Source organism: Rhinolophus hipposideros (assembly GCF_964194185.1).
Source record: "Rhinolophus hipposideros genome assembly, chromosome: 7".
In the NCBI taxonomy this organism is placed as follows: Eukaryota; Metazoa; Chordata; class Mammalia; order Chiroptera; family Rhinolophidae; genus Rhinolophus; species Rhinolophus hipposideros.
Genome location: NC_138053.1, coordinates 70,628,273 through 70,649,310, shown reverse-complemented (window position 1 = coordinate 70,649,310; position 21,038 = coordinate 70,628,273). Strand labels below are relative to the sequence as shown.

Sequence of the window (21,038 nt, the reverse complement as noted above, 5' to 3'; positions counted from 1 at the left end):
ATATATATATATATATATATATATACATATATATATAATCATAAGGCAAAAATACAGTTTATGGCAAATTGAGATGGTCAGCTGAATTATATCCTCAATTTAATACACCTGAAATTAAAAATTTTCCACCGGAAACCTTTCCCTAACTTGCGGGAATAAGGATTTTAGATCACCACATTACAAAGACTAGCACAGATGCTCTTAGATCACCACATTACAAAGGCTAGCACAAATATATACATCAATTGCTTTGGTGGACATTAAAAGTAGATATTATAATTAATATCTTTTTCTATCTTTAGAATGTATTTAGAGAAAAAAAATTGACTTTGTGATATGCCCTAGAAAATGTTATTGGAATATACAGACTATACTTTGGTTCATGATTATATATCTTTTTATTAAGTACAAAGATATGGTGGTGAATTCTCATTGTTTTCTATGTAATTTCTCATCATTATCAAGTTTATACAATCAACATAAATGGTTGCAGCCCACAGATGGATGTGCTGTATACACGGAATATGAGACTGCAGGTTGCACAGCAGAGCCAGGTGTGAATTAACTCTTATTTAGGTGGAGCCATGTTTTTGAGGCACCTGGCTGGTAATACTAGAAGAGTATTTAAATGGAGGTTACACTGGACCCATTTCTATATCCTCAGAGCACAGAGACGATCAGCCAATGATTCTAGTACATATTCTTATATTCTGATAAATTGCCTATGCTAACTAGCATGAATGGTGCTGCTTCTAGCCATTTGTTGCATTTGTTGCTTAAAATTTAAGTGCTAATATACACAAGGGGAGAAAAACAACAACATGTTTGGAACTTATGGATTGGTCTTAGTACTGTTAAGGCAACTTCATGTAGCCATAGCCATTATGTAATTTATGTAATATCCTTTATCCTTCATAATATGGAAGTATAATTCATGTTAAAGCTTTTATAATGCACATTTTATTTGAAAAAAACATACCAGGTTAGAATCCATTTCCATATGTTTGTTGCCATAAAAGAATATACATCTGAGAAGGAAGAACATAGTATGTGAATTGTTTTTTTGTTTGTTTGTTTTTTTGTGTGTGATGAGGTCTTGTTTCTATCCAATAGAGAGAAAGTGACGAGTCTGGTTTTCCTATTAGGCAGAAAATGGATGGCTAAGAATTACAATGCTCAGCAGGCTGCTGACCTACTTTGTTGTTATAACTCACAAGACTTATGAATGCATTTTTTTCAGTAAAACTACATAGTGACTTGTCAGCAAATTAGTTACCTTTTGTCAAGACTTTAAAAAAAAAACTAAGGTAATACACTCTATTTAGAAAAAAATCAACAAAGCAATAATGGAATTTCTAATTTATAGAATTTCAAATCTAAAATACATTGCTAGACCTCAAGAGAGAACTATATTTTTAATTAAGATATTTTAGCTTCATTGCTTAGTTATATTATCTTAGTTATATTACTTCAATCGACCATTATCTAAGGAGTTAATTGGGCTTTGTAAAAGAAAAAGTGAACCTATTTTAATTTTGTCTTTATTCATTTGCTAGACTATCAATAGATAATATAATCATCCTAGTTTTCAAAATTCTGTTTGTGTATGGAAACTTGCAAAAGGATAATATATATTATTTTTTTCAAATCATTCACTTAAAATAGAAGATATCAACAAATAGCTCTTTATACTCGAACCCCCTCCCCACCCCAGCATATATTTATTGTGACTTTTAAAGTTTTTGAGCTAGATGTGACTGACATGTCTCAAGTCACACTCTTTGTTGAAGTTTCCTGATGCAAAACCAGCAGATAGCAGTTGAAATAAATGTCCACCTATTTTGTGTCTCCCAGCCTTTAGTTTATACTCCTCATAGACTCTATCTCAATTCACACGAGGCTGCCACGAGCATACCATTGTGTGAGCTAGAGAAAGTAATACTCTCTGGGTGGCTATATTAGAAATAAAAAAGGCTATATGAATGGCTGCATTTTCAAGTGTACATAGCTTGGCAAGCAGAAAGGGCAATATTTCACTAGCACTTGTTGCCTGCCTCAGAAGTCTTTGGGCAGTGAATACATTTCAGAAGCCTGGATTCAAATTCATATCGTCTTTTGCACATAATTTTCTATTAAATTGGATTATAAATTTCTTCAGAGCAGAGTCCACATTTTGATTATCTCTTAGTTTTCAGAAGTTAGAAAGAAGTGGTATGAATGAAATCTTGTTAGAACTGTAAGCATTTTGAGGTCAGGGACTTTGTCTCATTCTCTACTGTATGTTCAATGCCTAAGATAATGTCTTGCAAAATATAGGAAAAAAATACACACTTGTTTTATAGTTGAAGTACAGGAAAGTTAAGTGATTTGCCTAAAATCACAAAAGTTTAGGTGGTAGAAGCAATTCTGAAATTATGACCCTAAATGTAATTCTGCCAGTTTTTTCCCCTTCCCTGTTTTGCTATCTTGATGAATTAGGACACACTATGTTATGCTGGGGTTACAAATTAAGAGACTTGCCTCTGGAGCGGAACCAGAGGTTTGCACACCAGCTTTTACATGCTTAGATCTACAAGTGAAAACTGATACTGCTATTCAGAGACCATTGACCATAACTATCACTAGGCCCCATGCAAGTGGAAGAGAGCTGGAAATGTCATAGTGTGGGACTATTTGGTTACTAGTAAGTGTTCCTGCCGTGTTGTCTCAAGTGAAAATAAAATTTGGCAGTTACCTAGATTTTTCCAATGACATCCTTTATTTTCGCTACATAGATTTTATTAATTAGACACTTCCAGATATTTTATGTGTCTTTTTTTCTCTGATATTCTTAGTATGGTTCACACTTCTTTATTTTTTTCTGGAATATATTGTTATCTTATTTAAACAGAAGTGAAGAGCATTAGAAGCTCATTAATTTGGACTTCATGAATTTTGAGTATGATATATTGCCCATAAGTTGGTTAATGATTACTTATTTTTGAAGATATATTAATAATTTGATATATAAATTATTAAAGCGAAAACTACCCATGGAAGAATATTTAAAATATAATAACTCCTTTACACATAATTTTCAAATACTGTTGATAATTACTCATTTGATTATAAACATTTATTTTATTAGTAACATATACAAGGTTGGCATAAGATCTGTGGATATGTGGATACATATAAGGCATATTACATTCCCTCTAGAATGGCATTTTTCAGGATGAAATAATGCATAGCTTCCTCAAAGTACAACAGAATAAAACACAATGAATGACCCTTAAAATATTTTGATTATGATATTACTCAAATAAATACAAGTATAACACTAGTAATAAGTTTCTTTATAGATCTTGCTAAAACAAATACACATTTACAAATCAAATACTAACAAAATAATGAAAATTTTAATGTAAATTTATTGTGCTGGATGATGTTTTGCTGACACCAAATAGTTGCACACAATGTAAATATAGTGCTGTAATCATACTAGTTATTATAGTGTGTAGTCTAACACAATATAATTGTGTGATATATAACAAGTGATTAACTTTTCCAACCCATTTCTCCTTTTAACTCTGGTGAAAATTTTGTATTACATTTATTATGAGATCATTTAGACTTCATTTGGTATAAATGGATCATTTATTTATTAACCCATAAGCCAGAATTATTTTAAGTAACACCTCACGACACAAAACACTTCAACTGCAAAAACAAATCCAGATTCAAATTTAAGGCATTCAAATGATCCTAGATTCATAATATGCTTTCACACTATTGCCAGTATTTACAGGATTGCTGGGAGAAAACTTGTGGATTCCCTGAGAGCAGACTTCAATTGAGAAACATGGCTCCAGAAACATATTATTTAGCTATGAGTCCTTCATCTGTTCTATGAAGTCATTCCCTAAATTACATCAAAATTAATATGCAAGTTCAAATGCGCCATAGTTTTCATTTTCTTAGATTCTTAAAATAAATATTTCATGATATTTGTAATTTGAACCAAAAACCATTACCTCTAATCTCTTTAATAATGAACTAAGACAATTACAGTGTGATATACCTAAATCATAGTCACAAAATATCATGGGAATGACAAGATTTTCAAAATTAATTAATTAGACATTAATTATCTGACTAATCCAAGATTTTCATTCAGATAGAATTCCGTCATTCAAACATTTCTTGAATAAAACAGAAGCAAATATTACAAATGCACAGCAAGATTAATCAACTTGCATTTTGCAAGTCAGTGTCTCCTACCTAACCAATTCAAGTAACCCACCATGGTCAATATTAACCTTTTAAAAGAATAACATTTAAAGAATTATTTTAATGAAAAAGTTATAAAGACTGCAAAGGAAATAGCTGAAATGAATCAAACTACTTCTATAGAATGAAATAAAGATTAGAAAGAAGTAATATAAGAATAAATGTATCAAATTACCCGTTAAAGATATAGTATAGTTATAGCCTTAAGTCTGAATTCCTTATCATAGGACATATACGGATAACTAGCTAGTAATATATAGGTATAGATAAGCATACACATATAAATGCAAATAAAGAGGATTTAATATCTATATTAAATTAATATATATATATACATAATATATGTTATATATAATATATATAAATGCAAATGTAGTTAAGAATTTGAAAAATATATATAGAGATAAGGATACAGATATAAATGCAAACATAGTTAAGAAAAATTTTAAAATAATATTTAAGTATATAAATCATTTAAAATGCAAGATAGGATAAAGAACAAGGCACAAGGAATTCACCAAACACCCTATTCTTTATGAAAAATAATTTAGTATTAATGTCATGTTGACACTGCATAATTTTTAACCTCATAACCAAGAATGATTAGTAATGTGTCCTGCATCTATCCTGGCCTGGGTTCTCAATTTTTGCCTTCCCATTTTGATTTGTTTTTCTACATCTACATCTCATATCAGCCTTGCCATTTTTTAGTGTCAGACCTCAAATGCTGATCTTTGAGTGAATTTCCAAAGCAACTGGTGTGCGGTGACTACAGATTTCATCTTTTGTAATTAATTTTTTAACTGCTCTTTACAATCTGTGCAACAGAAAGCATTCTAGTGTAGTTTAGAACAGAAATTATGGAGTCAGATAGATATGCATTCCAATCTTGGTTCTATAAGCCATTCTACCTGTATGACATTGGACAGTTAGTTTAACCTCTAAAATTTTCCGTTTTCTGAATTGCAAAATGGGGGGCGGGGGAGAGCTTTCTTCTTTCTGTGGCTGTGGGTACCAAATAATACAGCATATTTCAAAGCACAGGGGCTTGTATATAGTAAGCAGGATATATAAATGTAGGTTGCTTTTTTCTTATATCGGATTGTCTCTTCTTCTTTATAGCTCTCTCTGTGTGTAAATACACTTTGCTTTGTTTTGTTGTAATGGAAAGTTTTCTAGAAATCAATAGCTTTAGGACAGACAATAATATCTCCAAGGTCAAATGACACCACCAAGATTCTCTATTGATACAAAAATGTCTTTTCCATGGTTTTTATCTCCTTCATATCACTAATATTCACGATTTAAAAATAGTTTTCGTCTTTGTAAGTGAACGTAGACTTGACTGTTTATAGTCCTCTATGTTAGAGTTAAACATGGAAATAACATTAAATAAATGAGAAAGAAAATAAGAGCCAATTTCATAAGTAAACTTGTAGCCAAAAATAAAAAAGACCCAAGAAGCAAACTGCAAATTCAGGCAAGCTATTTTGCATAACATCAGGTTATAATAAAGGTTTGATGATGTTAAATTCAACACAAACAAACACACACAAATGAGTATATGCAGACATTTTAAAGAAAAATGATCAAGACATTAAAATTTTTCTTCATTAAATGTGCTCATCACTACATATATTGCCCTACATTATAATTTTATAATTATATGCACTTTATAGATAGCCCAAAATAATCGTTTTACTCTTTCAATAAAGACAATTGCTATTTTTAAAAAGATACTTAGGTAAATTTTAAAACAATACTTATTTGAAGACTTAAATATTAGTTAGTATCAATAATAGATCATCTTTTGGCAGTAGTGGTAGTGCTTTTATATTATTCACTCGGTCATTATAGAGCTGTTGCTTTTTCCTCCTCTCCCCCAAAATATTTAAATACCATCTTTATGTTTTGCTTCTTTAGTGATAAATAAAAGTGACAGGTCTATAATCAGAGTGACTTTACAGATTTGAAAAGTGAACTGAGCAAAGTCCTTGCTTTGTTTTTTTTAGATATAGAAACTCCCCTATAGAACTTCTCTCAAACTTCCGTTGATGAGTAACTAAGTTAAAACAAATTACTGTGTCAGGCACTGTTCTAGGCACTGGAGATATAGTACAGAAACAATAGACAAATTCTTTGACCTAATGGAACTTACATTCTGGTGTGGGAGATACAGAAAAATATAAATAACAAATGTGTGTGTTTGTCTGCCCCAAGCGTGCACACTGTACTGCTAAAGTTTTAAAAGATAAAATATAGAGGGTGCCAAAAAATGTATATACGTTTTAATACAGAAACAACTGTATCAAAATTGTAATACTCAATATATAGCAATAACAAAAGTTGAATACAAGTCATGTGTATACACTTTTTTGGTAGCCCCGGTATAAACCAGTTTGGTGATATATTAGATAGGGTGGGTAGGAAAGACTTCCGTGAGGCAGTGACATTTAAGCAGGTATGAATAAAATGATGGAGAGATCCAGGTGAATATCAGTTCTCAAAGAAAGGAGTGAAAGGAATAAATAAAAATTGGAGAGAAAGAGAGGGAAAGAGAGGTGGGGAGGAAAATATTAGGTTGGTGTAAAAGTTAATTGCGGTTTTTGCCATTTTTTTAACCCTTTAAACTGCAATTACTTTTGCACCAACCTACAGGTGAGAAAGAAGAAAAAAAAGACCATACTTTTTTATTTTAATTAAAATTTAGTGGGGATGACAATGGTTAGTAAAATTACATAGGTTTCAAGTGTACGATTCTGTAATACATCATCTATATATATCACATTGTGTGTTCACCACCCAGAGTCAGTTCTCCTTCCATCACCATATATTTGATCCCATTTACCCTCTTTTACCACCCTCCTTTCCCCTTATCCTCTAGTAACCACTAGATGTCTGTGAAAAGACCATACTTCTTAACATGTAATGTAAACCCCTCTTTCCTTCAAGTACAAAGCCTGAGCTAAAGTTATTAGGAGAAAAAAATGTCCTAAGATGTCCATGCCATTTCTACAATAATAACCCAAGAAATTGATAAAATGGTCTGGAAAAGGAGAGAGGGTGTTGAATTTACTCCAAAGTTAAATTTTTGTAAAAGTTTCATAAAATTTACCACCCATAATGTCACACATAAGAAAATAAAATTTTAATTCATAGTTAAATTAAACGACATTTTTTAAATGTCAGTTTCTTCAACCGATGAGTGGATAAAGAAGATTTGGTACATATATACAATAGAATACTACCCAGCCACAAAAACATGAAACATTATGGGTCTTGAGAGTATTATGCTAAGTGAAATAAGTCAGATGGAAAAGGACAAGAACCATGTGATTTCACTCATATTTGGAATATAAAACAAAAAGCAACAAATGAACCAACAGAACAAACAAACAAATAAACAAAAGAAACAAATAAACTCATAGATACAGACAACACAACGGTGATTACCACGGGGATGGGGCTGGGGGGAAAGATGAAGAGGGTCAAGAGGTTAAATATATGGTGACTGAAGGAGACTAGACTTTGGGGGGGTGGGCACACAAATACAGATGATGCATTGTAAAACTGTACACCTGAAACTTACATAATGTTATTAACCAATGTTACCCCAATAAATTTAATTTTTTAAAAAGAAAGAAAATGTAATGCAAGAAGAAAGAAGTGTAAAAACTTACATAAAAAGAACAACTATTTGTGAATATATATGTATAAAATACTCATTACTGTTTCAATTCCTTTGTGGATATTGTACTATGTAGATCAAAAGCTCTTAAACTTAATGTGAATATAGACATACTTAAATATGTAAATCAAATTTATATTTCACAGCGTTTTTTATATGTACATATTTTTTAGGGTAAAATTTAAAATCTACCTTTTCCATAAAGTTTTCCTTAGAAAGAAATACTATCTGAAATGTCATTGCTTATTATACATATCTCATTTGCATTTATACTGATATACATGTCTCTGTATATTAAACAATGTCTAGAATTGCATATCTTGAACATAGTAAATGTTAAAATCAAGTCAAAAGAAAGAAATTATTCTAAGCAGTAGGCATTTTTTTAAAGAACACAGTGCTATGAATATATGTGTGCATGTTTGTACAATTTACCTTTGCAATAAAATGTCTCAATATGCACCAGAGTAAGACATCTAAAAATAGATGCTATAACAAATACATTCCCAGGAACATTTCATGTAAATGAAATTTTGTTGTAGAAGAGAAACATAACATCTGATTTTAAATGCATGGAAGCAAAATTAAATTTTCTGTAAATATTATGGAGGAAAAATTTGATCAGTCTAACATAAACATTTAGAACTTTTTGGCAAAACATTGAAACGCAGAGTGTAAAATACTATGAATTACTTACCACCATTTCATTTAGAGACACCCAACAATCCGGTGGGAAATCCTGCAGTAGTGGCACTAAGAACTGAAGACAGCCATCCCAGTGGCATAGGAGCAGCATCATGCCAATGAGGTTAAAAATTCTCACCACTGCACTGGCGAGATCATACGTCATGTGGAAAATCTGTTGACCAAAAAAATATAGAGTCAATTATTATAATCAATTTTTTCAAAAAGTCAAGAATACTACCAATATCAGTAGGTATTGACATTATGTGGTGCAAGTATTAATTTAATAAATATATGAAAACTTTTACAAATAGAAACAGAGATTACTTTTCTTTATCTTTACACTGAGACTTAGCACTCTGCTTTATGAATAATATAATCAATGTAGGTTCTCCACAAGGAACAGAAATAACAAGAATGCATTAAATGTACGGGTCATGTTTTAAGGAACATTGGTTTTGCCAGTAGTTTTCATTTACTGGTTTTTCTGGGCATTTTAGCAAAGCTATTTGAGAAGGGGGCAATAGGGACCCTATTCTCTGCTTCTCAATCTTTACTAAGTTAATGGCCTTATGGAAAGACCAAAAAAATGAGCTGTGGATTGAAAACCATTAACAAGAGGAGTTTAACTACAAAATGTAAAGTAAGATTGAGAATTCATTGCAGTTAACTCTCTTAGCTATACGAGTGGAGGCACTTCTTTAATTGTGTATATTGAACTTGAATAGTGTCCTTTGAGGTAACAGTTCTCTGGATTTGGTTAAAGAAAAAAATAATAAAAAAAAAAACAGTGGTGCAACACTTTTTAAAAAAACTAAAATTGTTTTTTCTACCTGTATTATTTGTACGGTAGAGGCTTCTCTTTCCTGTGAACCTTTCTTATTAGTATTTTCATGAAAGCAACAAATACGGCTAAATACAATAAGACATAATATCTTGAGATAGTTAGAATCACAGTTTGTATAATTCACAAAAAGAATAGTCTATTTTTGAAGTAAAGAGATTATATTGAGAGATTATCAAACAAATAAAAAACCCCTCAAAATTTATATTTTGATTTAGAGACCATATCTTTGTAAGAAAACTTCTATAATCCTTAAAAGATGTCTACTGAAATGTATAGAGTAAATATTACAGGGCTGCTGGCGTTTTACTCTTATAAAATCACCAAATCTGTCTTTAATGAAATTTTTCACTTTGATTCATTTCTATTAGACATTAATTCTTTCTTTAAACAATCTTCCTTTTGACATAGTAATTATACTGAGCAATAAAATCCTCCTTTGTGGAAATGTACACACTGTTCTGAATTCCTTTTAAAAGTAAGATTGGGGTCTTAGATTTAAAGGCAACAGCTCATGTATTTTAATATTCAGACAGCTATACACACAATTTCTTTAAGGCACTAGTAATTTTATTTTCTCCTAAGTTATTTTTTAATTTGGTTTTGTATTTGACAAACCCACAGAAAAATCCTTTTGATGTTATTCCTTGTGATGTTTCTTGGCCACTGAATTTATAAATAGGAATTATACCAACTTTTTCCATCAATAACTTCTCATTAAAATAATTAAATAATTAAAATAGGATACAACATATTAAAAATATTTCGACTATATAGAATGGATTTAAAAATTTTTGGTGTAGTAATAGAATTCTATATTTATACCTAAGTATTTCCTGACAAAATAATTCAATATGTCTTTTGGGTAAGTGTTGCATTGTTGGGAAATAGTATAAAGTTACAATGAACTTGTGGATTAAACAAGAAACGAATCACTTTGTCTAATTCTTTGAAGCAAACAATGACTATCTGACACTCTCTGCCAACGTCTATAAATTATGAGCATACAGGCAGCAATCACCATTCAATTATCAGACTGTAGAGTGAGATTTTGGTTGTTATGAACAACTAGGGCCATTCTTAGTAAAGCTGACGATTATAGATTTTCTACTTTATTTTTTGGAATCAGATTTTTGTGTGTCTGTGTGAAATCTTAAGAGTTTATTTAGTGAATTGAGATAACATTGCTATTAGTTATTCACTAATTTCTTTAAGAAAGCCCTATTATTTCTGAAATGTTTTCAGAGAAACATAACCACTATTTTCAGAAAGGAATTTAATGGGGGATATAAGGCCTTTCATAACATTTTAGAAACATATTTTACTTTTCCTTTGTTTATTTATGTTTTTGCTTTCATGTGATTACTGAACTCCTACTGTAACAGGATAATCCTTAGAATTAAGCCTATCATCTACCCCATTTCCATTCCCAACAATGTTAGTATACAGTGCTAGTGCAAAATTTCTACACCAACTTGACTCTAAAGAGAGTCCTCAGTAATATCTCACATAATTAATTTCATAAACAATCTCCTTTTTTGGCCTTTAATATTACGTGTTCAAAAGTGATGTCATTTTTTGGAGCTATTCCAAAAGACGCAATAGCAAGTTGGCTCTTTTGACACCAGTTAATATCAGAGGTTAATTTAAAATATCAAACCCACATTATCTCCTGATTTATCTATCTGACAAAGAATATGATAACATTGTAGTATTAATTTCAATACACACATACATGAACGTGTGTAGTGCCTCGGCCCAATCTGACTGTCTCTTGAGCTCTTATAATTAATACTCTCTGGCAGGCATAATCATCATGTGTGATCAGTTACTGATATTAATGGCCCTGATAAAACCTTGTTCACGGAAGATTTTGATTGAGAAGATTATTTTCTTATGGATCACATACATCCGTAGATAGTCACACTACGGTAACCCAAGAAGTTAACATCTGATCTAATGTATGCATAGCCACAATGTCTTACTGTCTAAGTGCAATTTTGCTTAACTTCCTCATCAAGCGGATGATACTATTAATTAATGTTTTCAGTTTTTTCCATTAGTGAGGTGGATATTCTTGAGTGATAAATTCCTAAGTCAATTATCCTAATGCTACTTCCTGCAAACTTAACTTCACACAAAAATGACATAGATGATGCTCAGTAAATTGTAGTCAAATGAATGAATGAGAATGTTGCAGGTGTTTAACAATAATAGCGTAAGTGACCTCTTATGATCCTAAGAGAATGAAGTTTTTGCTTCTGTGTTTTAAAGTAGGGAATTAAAAAACAAAACAAAACTTCATTATTTTCTACATTTTCTAACTTCCTAATAATTTGACTTGAAACCTGATTTGACTACTCAAGGTGTGGGTAGCAGAAAGACAGGCTATTCTGACTGCTACCAATATGTTTTTATGTAGTACTTATAAGAGCCTATCAAAAAAATATATTAAAATAAGTTTTAAAAGCAAATTTTGAATTTCATTTTCATCAAAAACTAGAATATAAAATATGTCAGTGGTAGTCTCTGTGATTTACAGTTGTCCCCCTCAGAATATTCTGTTGCTCACTTGACTTCAGTAAGAGGAAAGATCCGGTCACAAATTCTCCCTCAATAGCTTTTATATTATAGTTCTAGAATTCTGCCCCATTGGAATCCATTGACTTCACATAAGACAGCTAATTATCTTTCCAAAACTAAAGAATGCTCTAAGTAACACAATTTAATTCAGAATCCCTATCCTGCCTTAATATTTGCAGAATTATTCACCAAAGTTATAATTTTTAATAATATCTTTCCCAGGAGCAATGTATACTGTATCCTGTTTCTAAAAGGCCAAATCCCAAACTGTGCTGTATTGCAGATATCCATAAATTTGCTGAGTTCTTTCACAATGATTCCACATTCTTTCCTGATAAACTGGATTCAGGAGACTCTCAGTCTAATAAACCCCCTATGTAATCAGTGGGCCTTAGTTGATCCTTAACTGTTTGATTTCCTATGTTTGACTTAACCACCAAAATTGTCAAAGCAATTTAATACTTTCCATAGCATACATTGAACTGTCCTTAGTCTTTGCACAGATGGGGCTCATTTATAGGCTAGATTGCTTCTATGATCTCAATATCTATTCAAGGCTTCAAATATATCTTCAGAAGTCTTATCAAAGCAACATTAAGAAAATCGAATGGGCCAGAAATGGCTCTCTTGACGGAGAACACTCTTATCGTTAGGGTAACATAAGGTTGGGTTCTTTTGTTTCTCTTCATAAATCTAAACATGCATAACTTGATATATCTTTTAGATGGAGTGTATATTCCATGTTGATGACAGAATAGAAGAAAACAAACATTTAGTTAGTTTGTTTCACAGCTAATGTATATCCAGGACTCAATATGTACTTGTGCTTGTCCTAATCAATGGAAAGTCAATATTTTAAGAGCCCTACTGCACCTTAAAAATGATCTAGGTTATCCTACCAGGTTTTATGTACAACGTGCAATATCCACCTTATTTGAAGGTTTTTTCTTGGTATATGAGAGAAGAGTACTCCTCACAGTAATCTCTTTGTAACACACTGACAACGACTGCAGTCATTGGACTATTTTTATTAGTCCCCTACTCTATCTAGAATCTCATTAGGAATGGCCAGCCCTTACCTTCAGAAAAGCAACCACCTGGGACTCTCATCTCTATAAGTCTTTGTATATAGTCAAAATGCAATCTTCCACTCCCTAGTCTCATACACCTATATTCCGAGCCTCGTGTTTTTGAGTGATTTTTTCCTGAATTCTTTGCATTGTCCCTTCCCAAATTACTCCTACATTACCTATTAACTCTCTATATCCTCAGCCTTGTCATAAAATTCTTCCTCTGCTTTTCTTGAGACTTTATGAGTCCTCCTCTCCCTTCCCCCAAAGTTTCATCTTCTCTGGTAGCTTTCTCAAACAGAGTTAGTTCAGTTCTTTCATACTTCATAACCCTTAGGTTCTGTTGGCAAGTGCCCTCGTTTTACCAACTCCCCTTTGAAACTTAAGACACTTATTTGTCCATCTGTACAAAAATGTTCTTTCTGTTCTTTAGTGTTCATTCTATTTGGCTATTCCATCCATAACTTTACCTCATTTCCTGAATTACCAACTTCAATCTCCACCCACTACACATCTCCATTTATTAACAACTCTGTGTATTTCCATTGCCTTTTGTCTACAAAATGTCAACCTCTGATCAATCAAAACTACTACCTTCTATACCTGAGTTACTGAAGATTACTGGAGAGGAAACTGTAGGTTGTGGCTACCAACATTTTTTAAAGGACAGAAACAAAGTTGAGGCCCTCGGTTATAGTTTATTCCAAACACCATATACCCTGTATTTTGTTCTCTTTCTACTTCCCCCAAATCCATGACTGTTCTGCTCAGTTTCAGCTTAAAGTTCTACCTTTTCTGGAGGAAACTGACATTCTTATGTTTAAATTTCCTCAGCTCTGTTCTCCCATCCCTTCAAGAAAACATACATCTGTAACTTTTCTCATTTTTTTCTTTCCCTAGACTCAAAGAATATGTGTCAATTATTAAAAACAAATCCCTACTAATTTTTGGATATTAACCTGATCTTTTTCCTCCTCCAAGAACCCAAACCATTAGTTTTGAGTACCCCAATCCATGGTGAAAACCAGTTCTCTCCCCTATAAGTTGTGGATAGACAGATACTTTTGTAAAATACAGTACAAATGAATTAATATAAAATTAAATTTAAAAAAAACACAAGACATATGTAATATAAGCCTACTGCTTATACTCTTGGATGTGCTATAATTACTTGGTTATCTTTTCTTCAGAATTATTAACTTCTACACTAGCTTTACTCCAACTAGTTAAAAACAGTAAAATCTTTCAATTCCTCAAAAACATTTTAAATTGAAGAAGAATCTTCACTTCCTAAGTCTTTTCCTAATTCTTTTTCCCTTTACCACCTCCTCAGTTTAGCTTCTCAGAAAAACAATACTCACCCGACCTTTGAGACAGAGAAAGAGCTGGCTTGCATTGGAGTGTAAAGTGCTTATCACAGTTACATGTTCAAATTATGATCTGGTGCAAAACTGAATTTCCAGAAGTATGTACTGTCATGGCTAATCTGTGCCTCTGTCCCTCTCCCACTTCCCTACATCTTTGGGGAGTGTAAAGATATTTAAGGCAGATTTCATTTCCCCAAATGAGGGATTGAAATTTAAAAAATATATACATCTATTTGAGCATTGTTTTTGAAGTGGCACAGATAGCTTATCATTGGAACTATACAGAAAGATATGTCTAATTATATGACTCTGCAGTAAACTAAAAAGTACTTATAGTCATAACAACTATAGAACCGAATGTACTAGTTATCAATTGTGACTTAAAAAATAAAGTACAGCTGTTTGAGCATTGATTAATTTGATTATGCCCACATATTTATTTAACAGTTATGTATATGTAGAAAATTAAAAAGCAATGTTAGATATTTCAGTTGTAAAAGTATTTGTCTTGTTTTTTAACTCTTTTACCTTGACAACAGGTATCTATGAATTTGTTTCATTACTTTGCTACTATATAACGTATCAGTCATTTCTAATCATACACTATTTTATATAGGATTTTAATTCCATATATCTAAACACTTAGGTAAAGTAAGTCTTTATGCAATATTGTTTTTTATTTAGCTTCAGTAGTCTGAAAAAAATCAAAGATCATGAGCTATTAAGAAAATATAAGAAAAATGGGAAAACATTATAATATAGATTCTTTGAACATTTTTGGTAGGAAACAGTGATAAGGAGCAATGACAGTGTAAACTGTAAAAGTATAAACCTTGAAAACTGGGAGACACAATGCATGGCTGGTGGTACAGAATTGATGCTCAGCAAATACTTTTTGCCCACAGTGGTTATCCAACTAACAATTAATTTGCATAAATGGGTCAATGCTAATAAGTACCTAACAGAGATGAACCATTTCTACTAACCTTACTCATTTTCCTTTTAATTTTAAGTCAATATTAGCTGACAACTGGGAATAGGTCAGAAACAAATATGCTTATAATAGCTTGCATTTTGTTAACTGAATATACCTAAATCTTCACATTCTTTAAATACCTTAGAAAAAATGAGCATATGTTTTTAACTTTCATGAGAACTATGTGGTATAACAGAACATCTGTTTATTGTTTTCTTGATTAACATTTTTATTATGTGCTATACATGGAAAGAGATTATTAATCTTTTTATTTAAAAAATTAAATTTCTTTTTTGAGTTTTCAAGACAAGATTTGCAAAAATATGTTTTAGAAAAAAATAATTATATTTTATTAAATCAATATGACTTTATCCTGAAATACAGTGAGTATCATAAGCATCAAATAGCCTTTACACAACCATCACTAAAGGTTCAAGTATAATCATACATGTCTTCTTATAATCCTCATTTAAATATATCAGTAGTTGTACATATTGTCTTCATTCCTAGCCTTTGGAAATGATTAGCAGAATAATATACAATGATCTTAAGTTGTTTAATTTTAATTAGTTTCATTTTTTCCAGAATACTTATCCATCACATTCTCTTTTTAGTAACGTCATTTTCAATGTCTATTTGTAATTTGATTTTCCTCTGTGTGTAAGTTACTTCCTAAAGTAAATTACGTACATGGGGGTTATGCTTGTTTATTCACTTTTTTATCACTCTCCAATAAACATAATATTGGAAGTCCTAGCCACAGCAATCAGGCAAAAGAAAGAAATAAAAAAGCATCCAAATTGAGAATGAAGAAGTTAAATTGTCACTTTTTGCAAATGACATAATTCTTTATAGAGAAAACCCTAAAGACACCACCAAAAAGTCTTATAAATAATAAATGGATAGAGTAAAGCTGCAGGAAACAAAATCAATATACAAAAATACATTATATTCCTATACACTAACAATGAAATTTCAGAAAAAGAAATGAAAAAAACAAAAAACAAAAATCAATTCCTTTTGCAATTGCAACAAAATATATCTAGGAATAAACTTAACAAAGGATGTGAAGGACCTATACACTGAAAACTATAAGACAGTATTAAAAGAAATTGAAGAAGACACAAAGAAATGGAAAGATATTCCACGTTCATGGATTGGAAGAATCAACATAGTAAAATGGCCATATTATCCAAAGCAATATACAGATTTAATGCAAACCCCATCAAAATTCCAATCACATTTTTTCAAGAAATTGAACGAAAATCATCAGATTTGTAAGGAATCACAAAAGACCAAAAATAGCTAAAGCAACCCCAAGAAAAAAGTAACACGGCTGAAAGCATCACACTCCCTGACTTCATTAGTACTACAGAGTGACAATAATCAAACAGCATGGTATTGGCATAAAACAAACTCATAAGCCAATAGAATAGAATTGAAAACCCATAAATAAACCTACATATATATGGGCAGATAATTTTCAACCAAAGACATACAATGGAAAAAAGAAAGCCTCTTCAACAAATGGTGCTCGGAAAACTGGAAAGCCACATGAAAAAGAATGAAACTAGATTGATATCCATCACCATATACCAAAATTAACTCAAAATGGATAAAAAACCTAAACATAAGAACTGAACCAATAAATTGCATAGAACAAAGCATAGTTACTAAACTTATAGACCTTGGGTTCAAAGAGGGTTTTATGAATTTGACCTTAAGGACAAAGGAAGTAAAAGTATAGTAAATGAATGGGACTATATCAAACTAAAAAGCTTCTGCATAGCAAAAGAAACCATCAACAAAACAAAGAATCAACCAAATGAATGGGAGAAGATATTTGCAAAGAACATCTCTGATAAGGGGCAAATATCCACTATATATAAAGAACTCATACAACTCAACAACAACAAAACAAACAATCCAATTAAAGAATCAGCAGAGGACCTGAAAACAGATATATGAACAGATATATGAAAAAATGCTCAACTTCATGATCTGTTTGGGAAAAGTAAATTCAAACCACAATGAGATATCACCTCACAACTGTTAGAATGTCTATCATCAACAAGACAAATAATAACAAGTGTTGGAGAGGCTATGAAGAAAAAGGAACTCTCATACACTGCTGGCAGGACTGTAAATTGGTACAGCCACTATGGAAAATAGAATGGAGGTTCCTCAAAAAATTAAGAATAGAATTACCATATGAATTGGAAACCCCTCTTCTGGGTATCTATCCAAAAAAATCTGAAAACATTTATCTGTAAAGATATATGTACCGTGATGTTCATTGCAGCATTATTTACAGTAGCCAAGACACGAACAGAACCAAAGTGCCCTTCAATAGATGGTGGATAAAGAAGACATGGTGCCTATATATAATGGAATATTCTTCAGCCATAAGAAAAGATGAAATAGTGCATTTGTGACAACATTGATAGATATTGAGATTATGATGCTAAGAGAAATATGTCAGACAGAAAACGTCAAGAACCATATGACTTCACTCATATGTGGGATATAAAACTGAAAACCCCAAAGTCAAAACAAAGCAAAAAAATCCCCAAAGAAACAAAAACTCATAGACATAGACAACAGTTTAGTGGTTACCAGAGGGTAAGGGTAAAGGGCTGGTGGTAGAAGACGGTAAAGGGAGTCAAGTATTTGCTGATGGAAGGAGAACTGATTCTGGATGGTGAACACAGAATGATGGTGAACACACAATTCAATATATGACTCTGGACGGTTAACACACAATGCAATATATATAGATGATGTATCATGGAAATGTTCACTTGAAACCTTTATAATTTTACTAACCAATGTCACCTCAAAAATTTAATAAATAAAGAAATATATTGAAAAAAAACAATAAGTGGCTACATAAGTGTGTGTGAATGTGTGTTATGTTTGCAGAGAAAGGGTGAAAACCAAATAAGCACATTAGCAATATTCTATAACTCTGCAAAGTTCTTGTGATTGAATTTCAAATGATATTTCCATAACATCGTGGTTTTACGAGAGGAATGGGGAATAATTCATTTTGGACATAACATATTGCTAATAATATTCTCGTTTACGTTTTTACAGTTTCATGTAAACCTTTTGCTAGCTCTCATTTTTGTATAGCTGCTGTCTCACCAGATATGTAATATATTATATGCTCCAGTAAGTACAAATTTAGTTATCTCTGCATTTTGAGCTACGAATAGTATAATTATTCTAGTTTTTTGTTACTAGTTCATTTCCTCAGCATACAAAAGCAATCACATAAATTTACACTTTCTAAAGGGCAAAAATACACTACACAATGGAATGGAGAAATGCACCTAATCTTGGTAAGAAGAGATATTTTACTTTGGAGACTTCATCTCAATAATTAGTATTTTTTAATTCATCTAAATATTGAATGCTCTTAAAACAGAGAGACCATTTCCATGTACAATCTCTGGTGATAGAACTATGAAAGCAAAAAAAGCAGATGTTTAAACTCATTTTTATACTCTATAAATTGTTTTCCTGTAGAAAGTATCTTTCAGATATTATAGAGTCAATAAATAGATATTGAATTGCTTTGATATTACCAAGTAAGAATATGACATATTTTTCACTCCATTCAGATGTAATTCAGAAAAAAATTTTGCACCCATCCCTGAGTTAACCAAATTTTATTAAACTGTCCCCAGGATAGGACTAAAATTCATAATATAGTTTGGTGGTCTCTTGCTAATATATTTTTAAAATATTTCCCCAAATATTGTTATGTCTTCCATTTTCTATAAATTCTGTGAGAAAGAAATAACTTCAATGATTTTGGTCTAATATTCGTGAACTATGTTAAATTCATAAGTGATGATAAATGTTTGGCATTACAACTAATTTTAGGGGGGCTAAAATATTGAAAATTATAGTGTGTGTAGAGTGGTAAATTTTTTTTAATTTAGTGATACATATTTTTATGGAACATTAAATCAGTACCTACATAATATGTACTTTTTAAAATCTTTGATCAATTATTTTGTTAATCTTAGAGATAAACAAAGTTAACATGAAATGAAAAGACACTAAACAAAAGATTTTGCCATGTAAGAACTTAAAAAAATTGTTGGGGAAACGTGAAATAGGGAGACTGGAGTTCTAGTCCTACTCTGTATTAATCAGTTTCCAAAAATTTCCCTTAGCTTTCCAACTAAAACAAAGGAGATGGAACAAATGACCTCTGAAGTAGTCTTCATGTAAAATTCTACAATACCCTAAACAAGTGAAAAAAGTACAACTTTAGAAAGTGAACACTGGGAAGCCAATACCACACACACACACACACAAACACACACACACACACACAAATTCAAAGACAACCCAGAGATAAAACACTATTTTATAAAAATAATCTCCCTAAATCTTTGTTGATAAAACAAATTAAATAAATAAAACCATAATAATAAAGCTAACTGTAATATAAATACATGGTAAAATAAAATGCCACTGAGACCATGTACATGGATAAATTACACAATGTCTTCCTGAACATCAACAGATTCCTCTCATCATTTACTGTCTGGTAAGGTCATGTGCAAACCAGCACATTGCACCATTTGCCGGACGTCAATAGGCGAGGCGAGAGAAAGGAAAAAACTGTTCAGAGGAAAACAGTGCTTCTTCATAATCTTCTAGTGTGGCCATCAGAGTTGCGTCATGCATTGGCGTGCTATCTTGCTATTCTAGCCAGATAAGCTAGTCAAATTTGAAATACTGATTTATTTGAGTGGATTTATGATAGAGATGCTCTGAAAGAAAAGTGGTGCTGATTCCGTGTTGGCAGATGCCTTCTGAAAGAAATTACTAAGTAAATGATTTTGGGGATGAAGCCAGTAAAATAGAACTATGAATCTTAGTGACACAACCACACAGTCTGACATTTGATAAAACACAGTAAGTTAAAAATAAACATATTAGTATTGCAACTTCCCCTGAGAGAAACAAAAACTTAAAAAATAAGTGTTGGCAAAGGTCTTAGCAACCCAAGAAACATTTGAGTAGGATTTGATCTATTGGAAAATGGCATGATTTCAGATTCACTAATTGGAAACCTTCCAAACCAAGTACGCATTATAATTCTTCACCAATTCAAATAGAGCATTGAGTATTTGCCAGACCACCTGAAGTGTTGAAATACTTAAGATTGTTGTAAGAATTACAGAAAATGATATATGTGGAAGGGTCCTTAAAAGTAATAAGCCTTTTTTGTATATATTTGATTGTTGTTATCACCAAAAATATGGGCCTTATACAGCATACAGTGTTAGGCGCTTGTTTTTTTTTAGTGTTCGAGGCATCAACTCTCTCTCTCTCTCTCTCTCTCTTCTCTCTCTCTCTCTCTCTCTCTCTCTCTCTCTCTCTCTCTCTCTCTCTCTCTCTCTCTCTCTCTCTCTCTCTCTCTCTCTCTCTCTCTCTCTCTCTCTCTCTCTCTCTCTCTCTCTCTCTCTCTCTCTTCTCTCTCTCTCTCTCTCTCTCTCTCTCTCTCTCTCTCTCTCTCTCTCTCTCTCTCTCT

At 31.8% G+C, this 21,038-nt stretch overlaps 1 protein-coding gene across 2 annotated transcripts in view; it reads right to left on the bottom strand.

Annotated features, from left to right (window-relative positions):
* Window positions 1-21,038, bottom strand: part of HCN1 (hyperpolarization activated cyclic nucleotide gated potassium channel 1) — a 348,705-nt gene that overhangs the window by 136,701 nt on the left and 190,966 nt on the right. For both annotated transcript variants that reach the window (XM_081054014.1, XM_081054015.1), the window contains exon 3: window positions 8,655-8,816. In XM_081054014.1, the coding sequence (XP_080910140.1) occupies window positions 8,655-8,816 (162 nt within the window). The remainder of the gene's footprint in view (window positions 1-8,654; window positions 8,817-21,038) is intronic.